At 36.9% G+C, this 23362-nt stretch overlaps 1 protein-coding gene across 1 annotated transcript in view; it reads left to right on the forward strand.

Annotated features, from left to right (window-relative positions):
• Positions 1 to 3648: 3648 nt before the first annotated feature.
• Positions 3649 to 23362, forward strand: part of LOC134202340 (uncharacterized) — a gene marked incomplete at its 5' end in the record, with an annotated part of 37158 nt that continues 17444 nt past the window's right edge. Inside the window, one exon of the mRNA XM_062677368.1 lies at positions 3649 to 4086. Within this exon, the coding sequence (XP_062533352.1) occupies positions 3649 to 4086 (438 nt within the window). The remainder of the gene's footprint in view (positions 4087 to 23362) is intronic.

Consider the following 23362-nt stretch of genomic DNA (forward strand, 5'->3'; position numbering starts at 1 on the left):
TCCTGTTTTTGGTCCTCGCGGTAAATCACGCGTTGCAGAAGAAATGCTTGATGTGCATAAATGAAAAGAGAGTTTACGCGTGATTAGCAATGGACAAAACAATTTCGATACTTTGTCTAACAAATGTTTATAGAAGTTCTATTGAACAATGTCTTTTAAAATATTCTGATAGAATAACAATCTGGATGAGGAAAAAAATGACTTTTGGAATTTTGAAGGTACCGAAACGTTGGATCAGAATTCATAAAGCGTTTAAGCTGGTGTTCAGACTGCATAGCCGATAAACACTATACCAAATCGATCACAATCGATAACCACCTCCACTGCCCCCACTCGAAAAAAAAGTCCCATTTGACTTTTCATCACTTTTGAGTTAACCAAATGAATAGTGCTTATTTCTAATGTACTTCCATAAATCATAATAAAAAATACAAATAATAAGAAATAAGAATTTACATAACCTGATTGCACGAAGCTAAAAACAATGTTTCAATCAAACTGAATCGTTTCATGGTAATCTATCGAATGATGAACATCTCAACAGAATTTCAACAAGATCCGCTGATGTTTCAATTTAATAGATGTTTTTGAAGTTTTATGTGGAAGGTGTGATTTGGAGCTTCAATGGCTATTATGGAAGATCCATTAATTACGGAACGCAAAAATTGATCATTTTCAACCCCGCCCCCCACCACACAATGTCACACTTTTTGTATGAAGCATCTGAAAATGTTGTATGGGTCGTCACACTTCAAGCAATCCCCTCTCTCCCTCTAAGCGTTACGTGATGTATGGAAGTTCCCGTATCTCAGTATGCGAAAAAAAAAACGAACAGTGGGTAATGTCTGTGACATAACCGCTAAGTGGACGTAGGACTTGACTTGACCATGCCTTTAACCCTTTCAGGACGGATGGGTCATATATGCCCAGCGCATTGAGCAAATGTGATCCAGCCGTCCTGAAAGGGTTAAGATACATAATATGTCCAAATTTTCCACATCAACTATTTTGGATAAATAATCGGCGTTGCATACCAGACGAGCTCGGTGGTCTAGTGGCTACCGCTTCTGCCTTATGAGCAGGAGGTCGTGGATTAAATTCCAGGCTCGTCCCTTTCCTACTTTGTATTTCTATCATAGTTCTTTCTGTGTTTCACGTTCTACCAACACAATTCCTACTGTTATAACCTTCCACACTAACAAAACCTTCCGTGGCACCTATGAGAGGTCGTAGAGTTCTCTGCATCTTTCTTAAGTAGGTGTCCGACTAACCATCCTTCCCCTTCCCCAGCATTCGCAAGGACGTGGCCAGGACAGATCTGGACTATTGGAGAGAGTGCATTGCTTCCATCTAAGAGATAGTGATTAGTCCCAAATCAATATCTGTGGTAACGGATGAAAGTGATGCTACTCTCACACAATAGTCCAGGCTTGTACCACCTACGAATTTATGCGAATTGCTCAATGCTAATGCTAATGCTAATAATCGGCGTTGCATACCATTCCTTGGCAAAATCTTCTCATCAAACCGACACAGAAATCAAATCTACCTCGAACAAGAATCATCAAAAAAAAATTCAGGAAGTATCTGTCCGGTCACGGAATATTAGCCTCGACAGTGGCAACCTTCCCACTGAAGGACTGCGTGAAATAAGCCACAAGTTGGCTCAGCAGGGGATGTAGACTGGATCTCAGCCCCTCCACTGAAGGGCCACCTAATGCGTGCGATAGTGACTGAAGAACATTATTTTTAACTCTTAGAGCCTTAAAAAAGGCTGTTTGCTTCGGCTAAGTGCAAAACGTAAGAAAACGATCTTTTCAAATAACCGCGAATTTCTAGCACTTTTCTTTTATACCTACTTAATTTTGAATCTTCTCTGCTTCCCAATTGGCTATCTCTTGGCCAGTCAGCTAGTGTCTTGTATCCCGCTTCTTTGTCAGCCAAAGCGTCATCATCATCAACGCGTTCGAGAAGGGCTTCTTCTTTTTTACGCTTGTTGCTCGCTGCTGGCGTCTATTTCCTAACGGGACTTTTCGCTTGATACAGGCCAATAAGCCGGGCAAGCGAGCTTAGAATTGCAGTTCAGGTGGAAAGTACGTGTTCTTTTCTGAGGCAACATTGTTAGTAGTAGAAGGAAGGAAACACCCGGAAACAATGTTTATCTACATATTTTTTTATCAATGCCAAAAAATCCAACATTTGATGAAAAATCGATTGATAGTTTATTAATGTTTGAGCTGTTATCGGTGTTTTTTTTTATCCAAATAAGATTATGTGAGAGATTTGGACATCTTATGAATCTTTAAAGGCATGGTCAAGCGAAGTCCTTCGTCCACTTCGCGGTTAAATCAGAAAAATTATCCACTGTTAGTTTTGACGCTATTTATGAAAATCACGCATAAAATTTTATCTCTAGAATATTAGATTGGCACCCAAGCACAATTTCTATTCCGAAGGGTTGTCACGCAAGCTAATTAAATTTTTAAAACGATTCTACTGCGAAAAACTCTTTAGTAGATCTTGAAAACTTGAGATCGTAGAAAACTTGATCAATGAATCGTCCACTTTGAACGTACAGGGGCACACTAGAAGTTAACTTTCTGAAAGCAGTGTGGCGAAAGGCATCTAAGGTTCGATTTCTCAAATTTAAGCACCTTAATCAAAAAAACAAATTTGGTAGGCGTACTAGCGAACACCATCCATCATAACCGGTACCATATAGTTTTTCATGAAAAGTTCCTAATTTTGAGAAAACCCGCGTTAGATGTCTTTCGTCATATAAATTTCTGGAGGTTAACTCATGCCGGCTATTTGCGTATATACGATAGCGCCTGGCTGTGGAAGTGGCGGGTAGAAAATCAGCCACTGTCAATAATTCATCTTGTTCAGTGTTGTCATTGACAGTCTATCGTCACACCGCCGAGCCGCGCTTACTGTCCGGTAGGCTTATCCTTTGTGCGGTGGCCTCGACAATGCCGGACCGAAAATGCCGATGATGCTGACGATTCTGCCTTGCTCTTGAGAAAGCTTAAGTTTGCGATTGCGTAGCTGAGACGATGGAGCAACACTTCAAAAGTTCTGGCGATGCTGTGGTTGCTTTGCCTGTTCTTGTCAGATCTCAGGGTCAGATTGAGAGGAAAAAAATCGTGCTGCGCTTTTTTATGCCTTCCTGACCTAGCGAGAGCTCATTCGCTGACGTCTGCACCAATCAGAGCGTGGCAATGGAATGATGCAAGAATGATGCGGTACCCATATTTATAGGTTCTCGTGAATTCAATATTTTGCTTTGAAAACAGTTTTGGGCCTATTGAAACAAGTTTTCGGATATTATCAAGCATGAATATGAAAGGCATACTTAAAAGCTGTTGATTGAGTGGTTAACTGCAGAAAACTGTTCAATAGGGCAAAAGCAAGTTACGTTTGAAATCTTTCAACACAGCGTAACGCGGTCGATTTAAAAAATTTGAAATGACACCCGGTATAGTAAAGAGAGACGTAAGTCCTACGTCAAAACGGTATGGGACTGGTATGCGAGTGGGGGCAGTCTATGATACAGACAGATCCAAACACGTGCAACACAGTGTGATTATTCATGTGATTGATCTTATTCCGCAATAAATGTAACCTCAATTTTCCATCCACCTGCAGCCGTATTCGTCTCGGTGGCCATGTGGACCCTGGTAGCCATATCGCTGGAACGATTCTTCGCCATCTGTCGGCCGCTGTCATCCCGTCGCTGGCAAACCCAGTTCCACGCGTGCAAAATTATTGCCCTGGTTTGGTTTCTCAGCTTCGTGTGCCACGTACACCGACTGCAACCGGTGCATCAGTGGCGTACAACGGGGACCAATCTGAACACCACCTTCGACGACGACGACGACGACAGCAGCATTCAACAGCCGGTGATGTGTCGCGAAATGTGGCCGAACAAATCATTCGAAAAGGCTTATGTGATGTTCCTGGGCACCGGGCTGTTGTGCTTTTCACTTCTTACGATGGTATTCGCGCATTCGATGATTGTGTCGAAACTGTGGCGAGGATTTGAAAGTGAAATATGCCAAACGAATGAAAATCAAACACATCAAAGTAAGTACAATACATTTTATTGTATCAAAAAATCAAATAAACACAGAAAACAAACGTCCAAGCTAAAACTAGCTCTGTTTTGAAAGCATCTTTCACAGCTAAAAAATCTTAAAGAGTTCGTCTATCTATTTATTTATTTATTGTCGTCAATCATAATTGTAGACCTATTTACATTTGTATTCTTAACTATTCTAAATAAAATTAAATAATGTTGATACTGTTTAAACTTATTGTAAAGTGTCATTAGCTTATAATACGAGAGAAGATCTGTTTCAGCTGTGTTTTGGACATCGATAAGTCAATAGTGTCACAATGTTTATTATAAGTGATCATCATTTGATTAATTGGGCCATTTTTTGCATAGTTTGTTCGATGATAATTTACGGAGAATATTTGACGATGTCGTAAAGATCGTAATGGAACATAAAAATTAAGTTTTGATTATAGCTCCGTTGAGTCAATTCTGTTTGAAACAATATTGTTTATAAAAGTTACCATTGCTAAATCTCGACGCACTTTCAGTGAATGAATATTGATGAGCTTACAACGAGCTACATATGGTGGCAATGGAAATTCGGTCCACCCTAACTTTCGTAGTGCATATAATAAAAATTGTTTTTGAACTGACTCAATTCTGTTGGCATGAATAGCTGAAAATTGGGACCAAACTATGCTGCAATATTCTAAGATTGGCCTTACATAAGCTGTATATAGTGTTTTTATTGTGTATGGGTCCTGGAAATTGTAACAGAATCGTTTTATAAAACCTAACATGTTGTTGGATTTGCTTACAATTAAGTTATAAAATGATCGATGAAAGTTAGTTTTGAATCCAATATTACTCCCAAATCTCTTACTCTATTGCTTCTTACTACGTTCTGATCATCAAAACTAATATTTGCGCTGAGTATGTTTCGTTTTCTGCTGAAGGTTATTGAGTTGCATTTTTATATTCAACTGTAGAAAACTTTTTTTACACCATGTATGGAATACCAATATTTCATCTTTGAATGTATCGATATCCTCGACAGTTCTGATTTTTAGGAAAAGTTTCATGTCATCTGCATAAATTAAGACATTCAATTTATGAAGCACAAGAGGAGGTCATTTACAAATAAAATAAAAGGAACGGACCTAAATGAGATCCTTGAGGAACTCCAGAAGAGGCTTGTATTGGGGTTGATAATTTTCCTTTGAATCTTACAATTTGAACCCGACTTGTTAGATACGATTCAAGCCAATGAAGAAGTTTTGGTTGAATTCCCATCTTCTGCAGTTTGAACAAAAGCATGGGTAAATCAACGCGATCAAAAGCTATGCTAAAATCTGTGTACAAGGCTTCTACATGGTGACCACTATCCATTGCATCCAAAGAATAATTAACGAATTCTGTTAGATTTGTGGCTGTCGAACGACCTTTAAAGAAACCGTGTTGCTTAGATGTGATTCGATTTTTAATTTGAACAAATATGTTTTCATTAACAATTGCTTCGAACAATTTCGGTATGCAAGATATAAGAGCAATACCACGATAATTACGAACATTGGATTTTATACCAGATTTAAAAATTGGAACTAAAAATGATTTTTCCATATTAACGGAAAACATCCTGATTCCAGTGACATGTTGAAAATCCAGAATAATGGAGCAGTAAGTTCAATTGCTAGAGTCTTAATAAACACTGGAGGTATTCCATCGGGTCCGGAGCTCTTAGACCCATCTAGATGTTTCAGGGCATCACAAATTTCGTGTACATTCAGATGGTTGACGCAAACGTCATTTGAAAACTCAGGATAAAAATCGAAAAGTCGCGATCTCGATCATCTTCTGAATGGGTAGTGTATACTTCTTTAAAGAAATCGGCAAACAAATTACATATTTCCTCTGGACCATTACCTGTTCTACCATCTAAATAAAGTTTCGATGGAAAATTGGCTGATTTTAATTTAGTGTTCACATAGCTGAAAAAATGTTTTGGACTTGTCTTAATTTCACGTTCAGTTTTAAATTATATTCATTGTATGTGATATTTATAGCACAGTTCAGTTGATCACAAATATCAAGATACTCCTCTAAATAATGTTGAAGATTATGCTTCTTGTAGTTTTTATGTGCTTTCTGCTTGCGATTTTTAAGATTTCTAATATCTCTTGTAAACCAAATTGGATTTTTCGATACAGCATGACTTCTCCGTCTTTTAACCGGCACTTCTTCCATTATTATATTGTGCAATGTGTTATAAAACTTTTCTGTCGCTTTATCAACATTTTGTTCGTTCCTTATAGCAGTTTGCCAATCTATATTCTTCAGTTTATGCTTTATATTTCCGTAGTTGGCTGATTGATAATCGAAGATTTCTTCAAACTCACATTCGATTGGTATATCATTAACGTGTACAAACAAAGAGAATTCAATTGCTGTGTGGAATACTTCATTTCGCCAAAGAGGAGCTAGTGATTCATTTACACAAAATCTTCATAACAGTTAGTCAGCAGTAGATCTAGATAACACTTTTGGATATTCTTCACATGATTGATTTGATTTAATCCTAAGTTAGCAATTTTATCGAATACAAAATGCAATAGCTCATTTTCCCCTATGACTGGAAGTAAAATGCTCTCATTGTCACAGTCCGGTATAAAATCTACATTTCTTTGGTTAAAATCACCATATATATGCACTTTTACTTCAGGAGGCAAGCCAGATAAAACATTCTCGGCGATACCAAAAAATTTATCATAAATATCTCTGCGAGCATTATTTGGAGGAATATAAACTGAAGCAAAAACATGAGTTTCACCTGAAATTTGTACCTTGGCCCACACTTGTTCAAAATCATTGAATTTATCCGTTTTAATTATTTCTGAATTGAAAATTGTGGATACTGCAACCAAAACACCATCGATTGATACAGAAATCTCCAAATCGGTTGAATGCGCGTAAGCAAATACACTAGGTCATTTGGCCGAAAAGGTCATTTGGCCGAAAAGGTCATTTGGCCGAAAAGGTCATTTGGCCGAAAAGGTCATTTGGCCGTATAGTAAATTTGACCGAATACTACATTCCTATTTGGCCAAATGTCATATTCGGTCAAATGTCCTATTCGGCCTAATCAGATCATTTAACCTCAACGAACCAGCATTTTATATGAAGAAATTATTGACTACAAAAATAGCACTGTTGTGATCCCGCTCCGCCAGTGGCGATGCTGAAAATGTATTACAAATTGTGGTGCTCGTTAGTTGTTGGAAAGGCGCATTGGGAAAAGAAAATTGGATCTTCTCAGGACCAGCATTTTCTGAAAAGAAAGGTTTAATTGCGAAAATGGACTGTTTCGGAGGCATTGGCGTTTGGCGTGGAAGCTTGGTTTCTGTTAGTGATTCCTCCCATTCAAATTTACGGGCCTAATTTATTATATAATAGTGGCTATATTCACTACGTCTAGTAATCCTCCAGATGAGTTTGAGCCATAAAAATTGAAATGTCAATTTGAGAACGGTTTTTGACGTAAACAACGTCTAAGGGGAAGACTCGGATACAGGGCGGCAAATGAAAATTTCCAAATTCGAGACCGTCACGAAATCATGTAAGATTTCAAACGTTAATAGCTCCGTTATGTTTCAATGGATTTTCGAGATTTTATTATCAATCGAATCGGAAACTCTCCAGCAATTTTTTTAAGTCCATCGGAACTATCGATAACCAACGTGAAAACATTAAAAATTCCAATTCTTTACCAACTCAGTAAAATTTCAGATTTTTTTTTCTTTTTTTTTTTCTTTTTTTTTTTTTTTTTAACTAATTTTATTTGCTAATTATCTAATACATGCATTCATCTGTTAGACTAGGTGTTCCGTGTTTTCTTAACACTATCATCCTTATTTGCTATGTTATATTTTTAGTTATTATTAATACATTTCATTTGCCTCTGGCAGTTAGAATTTTTCCTCTGGTTGAATTGAACCATGTAGGAATTACAATGTTTTCAACTTAAACTAAACTTAACCTATTTTATACTAAGGGTACAAGGAGTTAATCGTTGCAATAGAAGATTGCAACGATTTTTGTCTAAAATTGGAAATTATTTTGTTGGACATTTGTTGCAATGTCTCAATATTAGAAATTCTATGAAGTTCATTGGTACTATACCACGGAGGCAACTTCAGAATCATTTTCAAAATTTTATTTTGAATCCTCTGGAGTGCCTTCTTTCTGGTATTGCAGCAACTAGCCCATATTGGCACAGCATACAACATGGCAGGTCTAAAAATTTGTTTGTAAATCAAAAGTTTGTTCTTAAGACAAAGTTTTGATTTTCTGTTTATAAGTGGATATAGACACTTAATATATTTGTTACATTTGGCTTGAAGACCTTCAATGTGATTTTTAAAAGTTAATTTTTGATCTAGCAGAAGTCCTAAATATTTAGCTTCACTAGACCAATTAATTGGAACACCATTCATAGTGACAATATGTCTGCTAGAAGGTTTCAAATAAGAAGCTCTCGGCTTATGTGGGAAAATTATAAGCTGAGTTTTGGAAGCATTCGGGGAAATTTTCCATTTTTGCAAGTAAATGGAGAAAATATCCAAACTTTTTTGCAATCTACTACAAATGATACGAAGGCTTCGCCCTTTGGCTGAAAGTCCCGTGTCATCTGCAAACAAAGATTTTTGACACCCTGGTGGTAAATCAGGTAAGTCAGAAGTAAAAATGTTATACAATATGGGCCCCAGTATGCTGCCTTGGGGGACACCAGCCCTTACAGGTAATCTATCAGATTTAGTATTCTGGTAGTTTACCTGCAGTGAGCGATCGGATAAATAATTTTGGATCAGTTTAATGATGTACAGAGGAAAATTAAAATTCATCAATTTTACAATCAAACCTTCATGCCAAACACTGTCAAATGCTTTCTCTATATCAAGAAGAGCAACTCCAGTCGAATATCCTTCAGATTTGTTGAGCCGAATTAAATTCGTTACTCTTAATAACTGATGGGTGGTTGATTGCCCATGGCGAAAACCAAATTGTTCATCAGCAAAAATAGAATTGTCATTAATATGAACCATCATTCTATTTAAAATAATCTTTTCAAACAGTTTGCTTATTGAAGAAAGCAAACTGATTGGGCGATAACTAGAAGCCTCAGCTGGATTTTGTCCGGCTTCAAAATTGGAACAACTTTGGCGTTTTTCCATTTATCTGGAAAGTATGCCAATTGAAAACATTTGTTAAATAAATTAACCAAAAAGGATAAAGAGCTCTCAGGAATTTTTTTGATAAGTATGTAGACAATACCATCATCACCCGGGGCTTTCATATTTTAAATTTTCTAGTAATAGATCTCACTTCATCCAAATTAGTTCCCAACGAAAGGTCAAAACATTCTCTTGATTGAGAATGTCTTCGAAGCTCCGTGTAACCTGATCCTCAATTGGACTCGTGAGACCCAGACTAAAATTATGGGCACTCTCGAACTGCTGAGCAAGTTTTGAGCCTTTTCGCCATTTGTTAATAAAATTTTATTTCCCTCTTTAAGCGCTGGAATTGGCTTTTGAGGTTTTTAAGAATTTTGTTAATTTCAAAAGGGTTTCGAACTGGGATCCAACTTCGAGACATTATTCTCAAAGTTGGTATTTCTCAGAATAGCGAAACGTTTTTTAATTTCATTTTGCAAATCTCGCCAAATAACTTTCAACGCGGGATCGCGAGTTCTTTGGTATTGCCTTCTTCTCACATTTTTAAGACGGATCAGTAGCTGAAGATCGTCGTCAATAATAATGGAGTTGAATTTAATTTCACATTTAGGAATTGCAATGCCTCTGGCTTCGACAATTAAATTTGTCAAAGATACGAGAGCATTATCAATATCACTTTTGGTATCGAGAGGAATATCAACATCAAAATTCCTATCGATATACGTTTTATATAAATCCCAATCAGCTCTATGATAATTAAAAGTAGAGCTTATTGGATTATAAATGGCTTCTTGTGAGATTTCAAATGTCACAGGAAGATGATCAGAGTCAAAGTCAGCATGAGTTACCAATTGGCCACACAGCTGACTTGAATCCGTTAAAACTAAATCAATTGTAGAAGGATTTCGACTGGAGGAAAAACAAGTTGGGCCATTGGGATATTGAATAGTATAATATCCCGCAGAACAATCTTCAAATAAAATTTTACCATTGGAATTGCTTTGAGCATTATTCCATGAACGGTGTTTAGCATTGAAGTCACCAATTACGAAGAATTTTGATTTGTTGCGAGTCAGAATTTGAAGATCAGCTTTCAACAAATTCTTTTGCTGCCCATTGCATTGAAAAGGCAAGTAGGCTGCAATGAAGGAAAATTGTCCAAAATTTGTTTCAACAGAAACTCCCAAGGTTTCAAAAACTTTGGTTTCAAACGAAGAAAATAATTTATGTTTGATACGTCTATTAATGACAATGGCGACCCCACCACAGGCGCTGTCAAGACGATCATTTCTGTAGATAAAATAGTTTGGATCTCTTTTAATGGAGAGTCCTGGTTTTAAATACGTTTCAGTTATAATGGCAATATGCACATTATGAACTGAAAGGAAGTTGAATAATTCATCTTCCTTACCCTTTAGAGAGCGGGCATTCCAATTTAGAACTTTCACACAATTATTTGGATCCATTGAAACGGATTCCGATAACAATTTTTTGTGTGTACTTTATACCAACCTGAACAGCTTCAGGAATGGTATTTGCTTTGAACATTGCATCAATCATGTGATGCAATTGTTCAGTTAAAAAATCAAAATCGGAAGCAGTCATGCTACCTGAATCGGCAACATGACCATTATTTTCCGTTGGGACATGGGTATAAACCTCATTTTGAGAAGAGAAATTTTGTCTACCAGCAGCGATGTTTGCATACGTAGGTACATTGGAAAAATTGGAATTTACTGAAGAGCTTGCTACCCGTTGACGAGCGGCAAAATTTGTTTGTGAATTGTGGTGGGTATGAATTGCTCGACCGGTAACCGGTTTCGAAATTTGAGCGTTTGAGAAATTTCTACCCGTCGAATCTGGGATCCGATTGGAATTTCCCGTCATCAATTTTGCACGGGAATTCAAAACTTTTTTGCGTGAAGGGCATTCCCAGAAATTGGATTTATGATTGCCCCACAATTAGCACATTTAAATTTATTGGAATCTTCTCTCACAGGACATGCGTCCTTGGCGTGAGAGGTTCCACCACAAATCATGCATTTAGCATCCATGTGACAATGTTTGGTTCCATGACCCCACTTTTGGCACTTACGGCACTGGGTGGGGTTTTGAAATTTCCCCAGGCCTGCGGAAATGTTCCCATGTAACACGGACATGAGACATAATACAGGCCTTTTCCAACTTTTCATATTATTTAGTTCATTTTGTTAAAATGAACTAAATAAAATTCTTGAGAAATGCCCCTCTGGGAAGTACCAGAATGGGATTTCTTTTTCATCTTAATTACTTGGACTGGTGAAAATCCAAGTACTTGAGAAATTTCAATTTTAATCTCATCCAGTGATTTATCATCACTGGGGAGACCTTTCAAGACGACTTTGAACAATCGCTCAGTTTTGTCGTCGTATGTGAAGAATTTATGGCGCTTCTCAGTTAAATACTGAAGAAGACGTTTGCGATCGTCAAAGGATCCAGGCAAAACGCGGCAGTCACCCTTCCTAGCAATCTGAAATGAAACCTTGATCCCCTGAAGGTTACTCAAAATCTCATTCCTAAAGCCAGAAAACTCGGCAACAGATACCACAATCGGCGGAATCCTTTGCTTTTTCGCATGAATCGAATCACCTGGGCTAGATTCGATTTGCTCAATATCATCATTAATCAAATCGAACTGATTGCTCAGTTCGATAGGAGAAAAATTATTTCCGACATTAGAGTTTGAAGGAATATCTGAATTCTCCAGCTTCCTTCTATTTTTTTCCGCGCTTTGGCAGGACGGTCTTGAAACCTTGTTTCTTAGAAGGAAGTGGAGAATTCAAAGACTCCCCCTTCCTCTTGTTTTTGTTAATACTCATTGCTGAGCGTGGAGACGTGACCTTCTAAGAGGTTTTCTCCCAGAACGGTGTCCCTGCAGGATTACCACCGCTTGTCGGAATTTTACTTCCGCAAACGGGTCCAACGTAAAACGAAGGCACGGGTCCTTGCAAAGATCGTAACGGGATCAGTGGGTACAAATAGCGCTGAGAAGCACTGTTGAAATTAAAATAGCTTCGGGTAGTATTAAAAACTTCCTTCCGCAAAGAGAGAAAGAACCGCACAGCACGAAAGCACGATGCGGTCTGAAATTTCAGATTTTCGTTACGACCGCCGTATGGTGCCGTTGGTTCTTGCGCTCTACTTTTGTGCGGTGATTCGCACAAAAAGTACAACAATAGAACCAGAGCAATGACCGCGGTCATAGCAAAAAAGTAGTGTTTATGAAAAAGTGCTACAGGTGCTGGACATGTTGATGTAAGCAAGAAGTGATCATTAAAATTGATTATTAGGCAGCACCCCTTTAAAATAACACTGCAAAAGTCACACAACAGACGGAAAAAGGAAAGTCATCATCACCACAGCGGAATAATAAATTTGGGTTTTGACGTAAACTACGTCTAAGGGGAAGACTCGGATACAGGGGTGGCATTGTGCATCTCGATTCGAACGTAATTCTATCGAGTCGAACATGTTTGGCATTACGGCTTTCGATTCGATCTCGAAAACGACTCATCATTCGAGTATGCTCGAGGAGGTACAAGAATAACGAGATGTTTTGGCATTATGGAGACTCGATAGCACACTGAAAAACGACTCAAGTCGAATGAAAATCACTCGTCACCTTTATAGCTTTCGAATGTTGTTCGAGAGTCATTTCTTGCTGAAAGTTTTTCATTATATTTGTTATTATTTCTCTACGGGAAGAGTATAAATGTTTCATTATTGTATCTTGAAAGAAAAGAATGTCATTAGTATACCTACTTTTATAGTTTACAGACAATATGCAATCTCTAATTATCCCGAAATTCTCGTAAAAACGACTACAACTTAAATCGTTTTTTTATTTTGCAGTTTTCACGTATTTCTTGACAATTTCGATAAACCGCGTGAAAAATGTATGGGGAAAATCTGCGTAAAAACGTATATATTCCAAAATCTACGTAAAAATAGTTGAGTTAAATAAAAAAAAACGCGCAAGAGATGACCCAAGTGCATCTAACTAAAACACATGGAAACATCAAAGTAATTTATTATCGAATCCTTTTTTAGCTTTAAATTATTTAGCTCAAAATTTGATATGCGGCATAAACTCGAATAAATATAATAAATGCTAAAGCATTTGATGAGTTTGATTGCTCTACGCATGCGGTCGCGTGTACTCAGACGACTAATGACGGTGGAAGACCGACACTTGATTACAATTAGAGCAATCAAACTAAACAAATGCTTGAGAAAAGCCATGCACAGCTAATAGCCTATTCAGATTACGCCATTAATGACATAATAATTGGCGTTTCAGGGTAAATACGCTTTATGATGTCATTATTTACGTAATATTCCATACATTTTGCGCTGTCAAAAGATACCCTCTAAAAAGAATTTATTACGAACAATTATTACGAGAGAGCTTCCGTTCTAACTGGAATGCAGGGAGAAATTCAACAAAACAAAACTGACAAGCGTCACGCTCTCTTTACCAGAGAGAAAATTCTCTCTGTTTTCATTTCGTTTCGTAGTTGACAGTCATGCTCTTTCTGTCGCACCAGGGTCGAATGCATGTTAGATGGAAATCTTCTGAGCGCTGAAGAATAACTCGAGTTGTGATGGTTTTGTGGAAAGCATTTTATATGATGAAAAATAATGATGATAATTATTTATTCTCCACTTATTCAACATGAATTGTTTAAAAAACAGATGCTCTCTAGAATTAACATGAAGTATTTAACTTAAACCTAGATTTAATAGAACAAATCGAATAAATTTTCAAAGTTCAAGGGCCGTAGGAATGGTTGTAAAACGAATATCACAGACAAACAGACATAACACATTGAACATTCACTCATAAAATTCATCGTCGTTCAAACACTAACGACATCTGTTGATTTCAGTTAGTTGGGCAAATCACGAACCAGATGGCGGTAGTGAGCAAACGTCAAACTAGAGCAAATCCGATGCGCGCGCCACCAGTGATCGATTGGCCAACTAATGATTATTTGAATTGACCGGTAAATCAGTGAACGATGGCAATTTGAAAAGTGTTATGTCTGTTTGTCTGTGCTAATATATTTCATGAATAAACATGATTTCATAAATTGTTTCAATTCTGCTCCTTGAATGGCTTAATATACTTTGGATTTCAACATTTTTCACGTGGGACAACTGTACGATTTGAATGGGTTTATACATATAATTTATACATATTCATCCAACATCCAGTTTAAATTATATCACATTGACACGATTCGATTTTGTTAGAAGCTGTATCATTGATTGTCGAGTAGAACGCAATGGTTCAGTTTCCATTTTTGAAAAAAAAAATAAATTGCTGAGTTGCCCTTCATACATAATATTTCTTGAAAATTGGCCCAATCGTCCTTTTTTTATTTATTTGTGAGAATTCCCAAAAGTATCTAAATTTTTCTATCAAATCTCCGTTCGATCATAGTACAGAATCAAAATATTTTTTAAACTTAAACATAAATTGAGGAATAGTCTGATTCCCCGAAGAACGGCACACCCAACTAATGAATGTAGCTTCGCTCATTATCCTTAATGAGAGCTTCAAATATTCTTCGAAAATCCCTTTTCATATTTTTTTTTATATTTTTTACCGTAGAAACTTTGTTCAGAAAAAAATGTTCGATTGTCGCCACACAAATGCTTGATTTCGCAAATTAAATTTTAAAACTCTTCTTGAATTCAACCCTGTATTAGCGTGCAAATGAGGAAGCATGGAAACGTCAAGATATATTATCTTGCTGCAGTCTGAACACCTCGTAATAATTGGATACCCTCTCACTTAACAAAGTCATAAATAGCCCAATCTGAATAGGCTATAAGACATTTAACAAAAACAAAATGGTTTTCGTACGGCCGAGTTGCTTATAATTTATTATAACTTATAATTTGTGTCGTAACTATATCTCAATTTATAAAACATGTCGTATTGGCATAATGTTTTAATCGGTTTCCACTGCTCAATAAATAATATTGCTTTTATAGTCATTGAGCACGATTTGCTTGTTTATAAATTAACTGCCAATTCATGCCATGAAGGATGCCTTTCCAACAGGCAACATGCTACACGCAGATGAAATTACTCTTATTCTCTTTGTTTACTCACATTCGCAATGCGCTGAAGGTTGTCTCTCCAGCGGGTGGCATACTGAACACGGAGACATCTCTCTTTTATTTTCTCTGTTTACATTTCGTTTGACAGAACATACTCGATTGAGCTAGTACAGCACCATTCGAAATCTTGTACTGCGACTGAATGAAGTCGAACGAAATACATAATGCCGCAATTTTTTCGAAACGAATGCAAAAACGTACGAATCGAGTGATTCGATTCGAGATGCGCAATGTCACCCCAGGGTGACAAATGAAAATTTCCAAATTCGAGACCGTCACGAAATCATGTAAGATTTTGAACTCTAATAGCGCCTTTATCTTCCGATGGATTTTTGAGATTTATATATCAATCGATTCGGAAATTCTCTACCAATTTGTCAATTATATTGAAACTTTGGGTTATGAATGTTAAAATAGGGTATCGGATCATTTTGGCAGCACCCTCTTTTCTTGTCCGCAAGAGTCTCGTTCGGCCATCGCCGTTCAGTGCGGTTGGCTTTTGGACTCTCGTTTTTGTGCGGTGTTTCCAGAGGACCGACATCCAATTTTTTTTACTATGGATTTTGACAGGTTTGCTTGTTTGTTCTTTTTTGGGGGATAAATTTATCCCCCAGTGTCAAATTATCCCAATACTTATTTATTTTGCATTAGTATGTGCACGAATTTTGAATGTTTACGTTTTCACAGGAGAATATGATGCAAAACGCCCATACCACTCAATAATCCAACATGATACAATCATGAGAAAATAGAAAAAAAAATTAACGAACTATAAATTAAAACTATTTTACACTCGATTACATGCTTTAAACATAAGAATGTTCAACTTATTTGCTCAATTCTTCAAAATACTACTTTCACAAGGTACTGTCTAGGCCGTTGTTCGTTTTATATCATATTCACCCTCGGAATTGTTTATGTTGCATTCGCAGTGCACTCGTATTGGTGACTCAGAAAAGATGTGACAAAGATGGCGTAGCTTGTCATCCCCGTGGGTGTTTCGCACAAAAAGTAGAACAATGGAGCCGGACCAGTGACCGCGGTCGAAACAAATGTAACAAAAATGCGTAATGTAGTGCATGGTGTATAAAAGTGATCCAGAAAGGGGCATGTTTGTGCAGGCATGAGACGATCAATTGTTATCAATGCCAATGCCCTTGCTAGTAATGCAATCAATTTATATTAAAAAACTACTTTGGAAAATGCATTTTTTTGCAAACTGAAAACAATTAAGGGCGTTACACATATTTATTAAAAATTATGGTCTCCGCAAAGTCAAGGGGGAGGAGGTAATCTTCTTCTTCTTCTACTGAATCGAGCGGCATGAAAATTTGAATGCAGAGGTTTTTGGGGCCGGGGAAGGTTCTTAAGATGGTTAGAGACCCCTCTCCTCTTTGAAACCTGGCTCCTATACAAATGAAACACCAATTTCATCATAACTCGAGATCAAGCAAATGGAAATAAATCTGGCATGTGGAGGTTTTGGAAGAGAATGTGGTGGTATGTTTCTGTGGTGGTTTGCAACGCCTCCCCCTTCTGGAAAGGTGGGCTCCCATACAAATGAGCCAAAAATTTCTGCATAACTCAAGAATTAATCAGAGAATAAATCAATTTTAGGCGAAGCAAAGTTCGACGGGTCTGCTAGTAAAAAATAAATATTAAAATGGAAAAAAACTCCTCGGATTTGTTAAAGAATGTTTTGAAAGTTCTGGATTTTTTTTTGTTGCCCCTCAATTTGTTATTTTTGAGCAAAACAATTCGAAGGGGTTGGGGGGAGGGGGGGGGGGGGGGGGGTTGGTGTTGAGACATATTTAAAAAAATATTTATATCGGCCAAATAATATTTTGTCCAATTAAATGCGCGCCTGAATCAGAAGGATTTAACTTTGATTCAGGAAGTATGAATGCACTTAAGATATTTTTATAATACGTGGGTGCAATAATGCGGTACTTATTGTACACGACAAAAGCTTCGGAACGCATACGTTCTTGAAACAGGCTATATGAGATACAATAGAGCTATCACCTTCTTGCTCCCTGATTCAAAAGTCTTGCAATGGTATTAATAAAATGTTTGCACGAATATTTTATCCATAATGACACTCAGTGTTGGTAGAATCATACTCAAATCTGAATCATCGAGGTTTCATGCACGAGCTAACTTGCCTGCGATTCTGTAGGGGAAGCTTCGCGCTTGAGTTTCTCGGCCAGAATCGCATCGCTTCGCTCACTCACCGAAAAATGATTTCGTTCTAAAAAGCGTCAAAACGCAATCGAGACGTATGTTTTGTTTATATATAATTATTAGCCATTGTATTAGACGAAAAATTGTTAATTCAATGCATTCAACAATGGAGAACACGTAAATATCATTGAGGACCGTCACGAAATCATGTAAGATTTCAAACGGTAATAGCGTCTTTATCTTTCGATGGATTTTCGACATTTGCTTATCAATCGATTCGGAAACTCTCCAGCAATTTGCCAATTCTATTCATACTATTGATTATCAACGTTAAACTATTGAAAATGTTATTTCTTTTCAAACCGGGTGAAAAATTCAATTCCGTTCATAAATCCCCAACACGGACATCAGATTGCAGTAAGGTACGGGCCTTTTGATCCACTGCTTCGTTTTCCCTGTGTATAAAAAGCCCCGTGTTTCGCGTGCGCGCGTAATTTTCATTCTGCATGTCACGGAGAACCGACGATTTCGTTCGCACGGGAGGGCTCGTCGATTGAGCTTTTTGAGCGATGATGCGGATGAAATTTTTCGTCAGGTGGTGGTGGCGGTAGTGGCAACAACAGTACATCTTTTCATCCGTGTTCCCAACAGCATCGTTGAATCTGGCAATCAACGTCGTGCTGTTGATGAGGCACATAAGTGGAAATGAATCGGTTCTTTTCAGGACCACCATTATGTTTGGAAGAAAGGTTAAGTTGAAATAATTTTTTGACGTAAACTACGTCTAAGGGGAAGACTCAGATACAGGGTGTAAAACGGAAATTTCCAAATTCGAGACCGTCGCGAAATTAGGATAGATTTCAAACACTAATAGCGTCTTTATCTTTCGATGGATTTTTAATCACTTATTCTGCAGAAGTCGAATGATGGATTGAATCCTATGAATTTTTGCGTTACTGCTGCCGATTTATTGCAACAATCTCATGAATTTACTCTCAGTCAAACCAAATTCCTCCAATGAAAAATTTAATGCCCTGAAAAGGACAGATTTCAGATCATGCGGATTTCTAATCACCAACACAACAGCAACCATCCGATAGTCAGAATATCACAAGAGTATTTCACTCAAATGCAGATGCTGGCTCTATGGTTCTACCGCTACACTGCAACAGATTGCCATCGTTGGATTCTCTGTCGCAACGATCCTGTTACGAGCGCTACCTACGCCATCGGTGGGAACGAAGAGCGTGCGTCAGAAGGAGAAGCTGCAAAAATGTATTTGCATGGATGGAAATTAAACCTGAAACAAGTAGCAGTCTATCTACTAAAATAATAATCTTGAGGGGAAATTGCACTGGTATTGATGCTATAAATGCGAATAAATTTTAGTAGCGTCCCTGACGCACGGTCGTGATTCCGCCACCGACGGAAACTATCAGCCATCACCAAGCGATTAATATGAACTTTGATCAAAATTCGTCTTGCCTCAAATTATGGCTTAAGAGCTGCTTTCACTGATGATACTTCACGCAACCGTTGCAGAAATAAACACCACCATAGCCGCCATCGTAGAGACGCGCAAGAAAATTCCATCTGAGTGCTGTTGATGCTGACGACGACGACCGCGCGACCCACACCATCGCCGTGAATAAAATTTCCGGTAGGAACTCCGCCGATGCCGAAGGTGGTACCATGGTCTGGTCTCCGCGACATCTCGAACGAAATGGCTCGCGCGCGCGGGAAAGCTGCTTTCTTGTAATCAATAAAGTTGAACCTGTAGCCACGCCCCTTTGGTGAGTGTTTGACAGTTACACAATATTTGCAGTCATACCGGGCAACAAAGAGGAGGGACTAATGAGCCATCTTTATTGGTTATAAGAAAACTGCTCTCCCCCGCGCGCTGTGCGATCAAACATGATTTGCGGAAAAACTACAAATTTCACGCGGCAAACCAAAACGAACCGCGCTGTCTCCTGACCCCATATATCCAACATCCCCAACGGCCGGCGCTGGTATTATTTAAATATGGGTCACCCGTTTGTACACATTGAAGGTAATATTATTCTTAAATATCATCTGTGTAGTGATTATAGTTTACATTCATTCCAATATTAATTTTATTAGTTTATTAATGAAAGTGATTATTGAAATCACCCTATAAAGCTCTTCGTCCAAACACATTTCCGTGCTTTCATTTTGCGGAGATCTGTAGGATGTTATTGTGTACGTGTGAGTAATTTCCGTTGTCACACTGTAGCTTCAATGGTGGATTGCGTGAATGATACATACTTGTATATTTGTATGGGTGCAGTTTTGGACAGCGTATGCGTCGTTGGCTGACGAATGGAAAAAGATTGGTCTTCAGTTGATTGACGAGTTTTGAGGTGCGCGCTACGCGTTGTCTAAGGATGATCGTTTCATCCGATTACGTTTCGTATAACGGATTCGAATATTCGATTTTTAAGCGGATTTCAATATTAAGTTGGATGATAAATTTGGTTACTTAAATTTGGAAATTTGAAAAATGTAAATTGAAAATTGGATTTGGATATTGAAAGTTGATATTGAATTTAAATAGTGGTTTTGGATATTAAGTTTAATTTTTGTATTTTGTATAGATTTGAATATTGCATATGAAATTTGTTGAGTTAGAGTTGGGAATCGGGCCAATATAAAAAGAAATTGTAACAAATGCGGACAGACTGTTAAAATATTTCTCTAGATGTAGAAATTTGACTATCACAAAGTGATGAGCTCAAAAAAATCAGGTAACAAAATTTGAATGTAATGATGTAGTGTGTTCCGATAGTTTTGAGGTGCGCGCTACGCGTTGTCTAAGGATGATCGTTTCATCCGATTACGTTTCGGCTGAGAAAAAAAAAAGCCTTCAGATACGACATGACGCGGTCGGTAGATAAAAAAGAACCTTTTTTTTCTGGGTTTTGTGTTCGGTGTAAATGGATTCCATGAATGGTAAGATTTTCATAGCAGGCTGAATAAAAGATGAGTAGAGCGAGCTGGTTAGTATGAAAAAAAGGTGTAGGACGAGTGGGTTCCTGCACCATGAAATATTAAAATAATTGCAAATGCAGAGACAAAATGTCAAACACGTTTGGCAGAGAGTAGAGCGGGTGGGCTACTACTCCAAAAAAAAAAAAACAAATGTAGAGCGAGTGGGCTACTACATACAGATAGCGCAGGACGAGTGGGTTCCTGCGCAATCAAAATAATAATGAAAAAAAAGAGTCAAACACGTTTGACTGAGAGTAGAGGGAGTGGGCTACTACTCCGAGAATAAGCAATGAATTGTGTAGAGCGAGTGGGCTACTACAATTAGAGAGCACAGGACGAGTGGGTTCCTGGGCTATAAGAAAAGATAATTTGCAAGTGCAATAAAAGTTAACGGCTAAGATTGAACGAATGGGCTACAATTTGAAAAAAAAAAGTTTCGCCCTATACCTAACCGTGACAAATGAGACAAAAAATATTAGAATCATGATTTTCTGTTAATGAATACTGGCTGACTGGTAAAATAAATATATAGAAATAGAATTAGACAAGTTATCACAAATCGATGAGCCTGGCAAGCTCATGTAATCGAATTTGTAACGAATACTTAATATTACAGCTATGATTTCTATATCCTCAGCCTGGCAAGCTTTTGGAATAGATTTCATGGAATACCGCTGCATCGGTTTACAAAACGAAAGAATAAATTATATGAATTGTATTTTGATTGAAATTAGATTGAATTTTGATATAATTTGATAAATTGGAATTGGACATTAAGAATGAAAAGTAAATAAGGATAAGTTTTTTGAGCTCGTATAACGGATTCGAATATTCGATTTTTAAGCGGATTTCAATATTAAGTTGGATGATAAATTTGGTTACTTAAATTTGGAAATTTGAAAAATGTAAATTGAAAATTGGATTTGGATATTGAAAGTTGATATTAAATTTAAATAGTGGTTTTGGATATTAAGTTTAATTTTTGTATTTTGTATAGATTTGAATATTGCATATGAAATTTGTTGAGTTAGGGTTGGGAATCGGGCCAATATAAAAAGAAATTGTAACAAATGCGGACAGACTGTTAAAATATTTCTCTAGATGTAGAAATTTGTCTATCACAAAGTGATGAGCTCAAAAAAATCAGGTAACAAAATTTGAATGTAATGAATTGAACAAGGCCATGATTTCTGCATCCACAGCATTCTACGCTTTTGGAATATATTGCATTAAATAATATGCTGTTTTGTATTCAATTGGAGTTTTAAAAGTTTTGAATTTTAATATTATATTTGTGTGTCTTTATTAGATTTGAATACTGGAATAAGACATTAGATTTGGATAAAAAAAAATTGTTTGTTGGATTAAAATCTTCGATCTGTTGAATTGGTTGAATTGATCTGTTGTAAATGTTTAGATGTTGGATTCTAGGTGGATTTGTTTAAATATTTGATTAGATTGTAGTGGTCTATATAGTGGTGTTATATTTGGTTGTTTAATTTTGATATTAAGCATCGATATTGTACTGAGATAATGAGTTCGCATGCTGCTATGGACTTTGGATATGAGTATTCGATTGGGCTTTTATTTAAGGTTTGGATGTTAGAGTCAGATGGTGCATTCGGATTTCAGTATTGAATTTGGCATGAGTTCATGTCGGACTAGGTTGTTGGATTAAGGTAATGAGTTCGGATACTATTTCGAGTTTTGATGTGGATATTAAATTTAAATTGGATTTTGATATTGGAGTTGGTCAATGAATTTAGATGTTGGACTTCGATGTTGGATGGAGAAAGTGAATTTGGATACTGTTTCGAGTTTCAGACTTAAGTTGATATTGGATATTGAGTTTATATATTTTATTTAGATGTTGGATATTAGATTCAGATAGTTTATACGGATTCCGATGTTAAGTTTGAATTGAATTTGGAAACTGGATTTTGCAATTTTGGGTTGATATAGTAAGTTCAGATACTGTTTTGAGTTTTTCCCTTGGAGATTTAATTTGAATGATTGTGAATTTTGAATATTAAACTCGCATGATGCATTCGGATTGCATTCAGATATCGGACTAAGATATTGCTCGGATACTATTTTGAATTTTATTTGAATATTTATTTTGATTATTGAATTTAAAAATTGAACTACGATATTAGATGAAAATAATAAGATCGAACATTTTCGAAATTTGAACTTGGGTATTGAATTTTCATTTTTTATTTTTTTGGAGCAGGGAAAAGCCCACTTGAGTCGAACAATTATGTATTTGAATGTTGAATATTAGATCCATATAATGAATTCTGATTTTAATTGCAATAATGAGTTCGGACAATATTTCGAAATTTGGATATTGAATTTGAGTGAGGTTTAATTATTGAATTGAAATTGATATTGAATAGACTAAATGAGTTTGAATACTGTTTCGGATTTTGGACTTGGATTTTAAATTCGGATTGTAGCCAGATATCGGACTTGGATATTTGATTCAAATAATCAGTTCGGATACTATTTTGAATTGGATATTGAATTTCAATATTGTATTAGAATTTGGAGATGAGTTCGGTTTCCGACATTGAATTTGGATTGGATTTAGATATGGGGTAGAGAAAATGAATTCGAATTGTTCGAATTTTGACGTGGATATTTAATTGTAATTTTGTATTTAAGATTCGGAATTCGGATTTCGATATATAAGATTCGGAATTCG

The sequence above is a fragment of the Armigeres subalbatus genome, unplaced genomic scaffold (genome assembly GCF_024139115.2).
Source record: "Armigeres subalbatus isolate Guangzhou_Male unplaced genomic scaffold, GZ_Asu_2 Contig1174, whole genome shotgun sequence".
NCBI lineage: Eukaryota > Metazoa > Arthropoda > Insecta > Diptera > Culicidae > Armigeres > Armigeres subalbatus.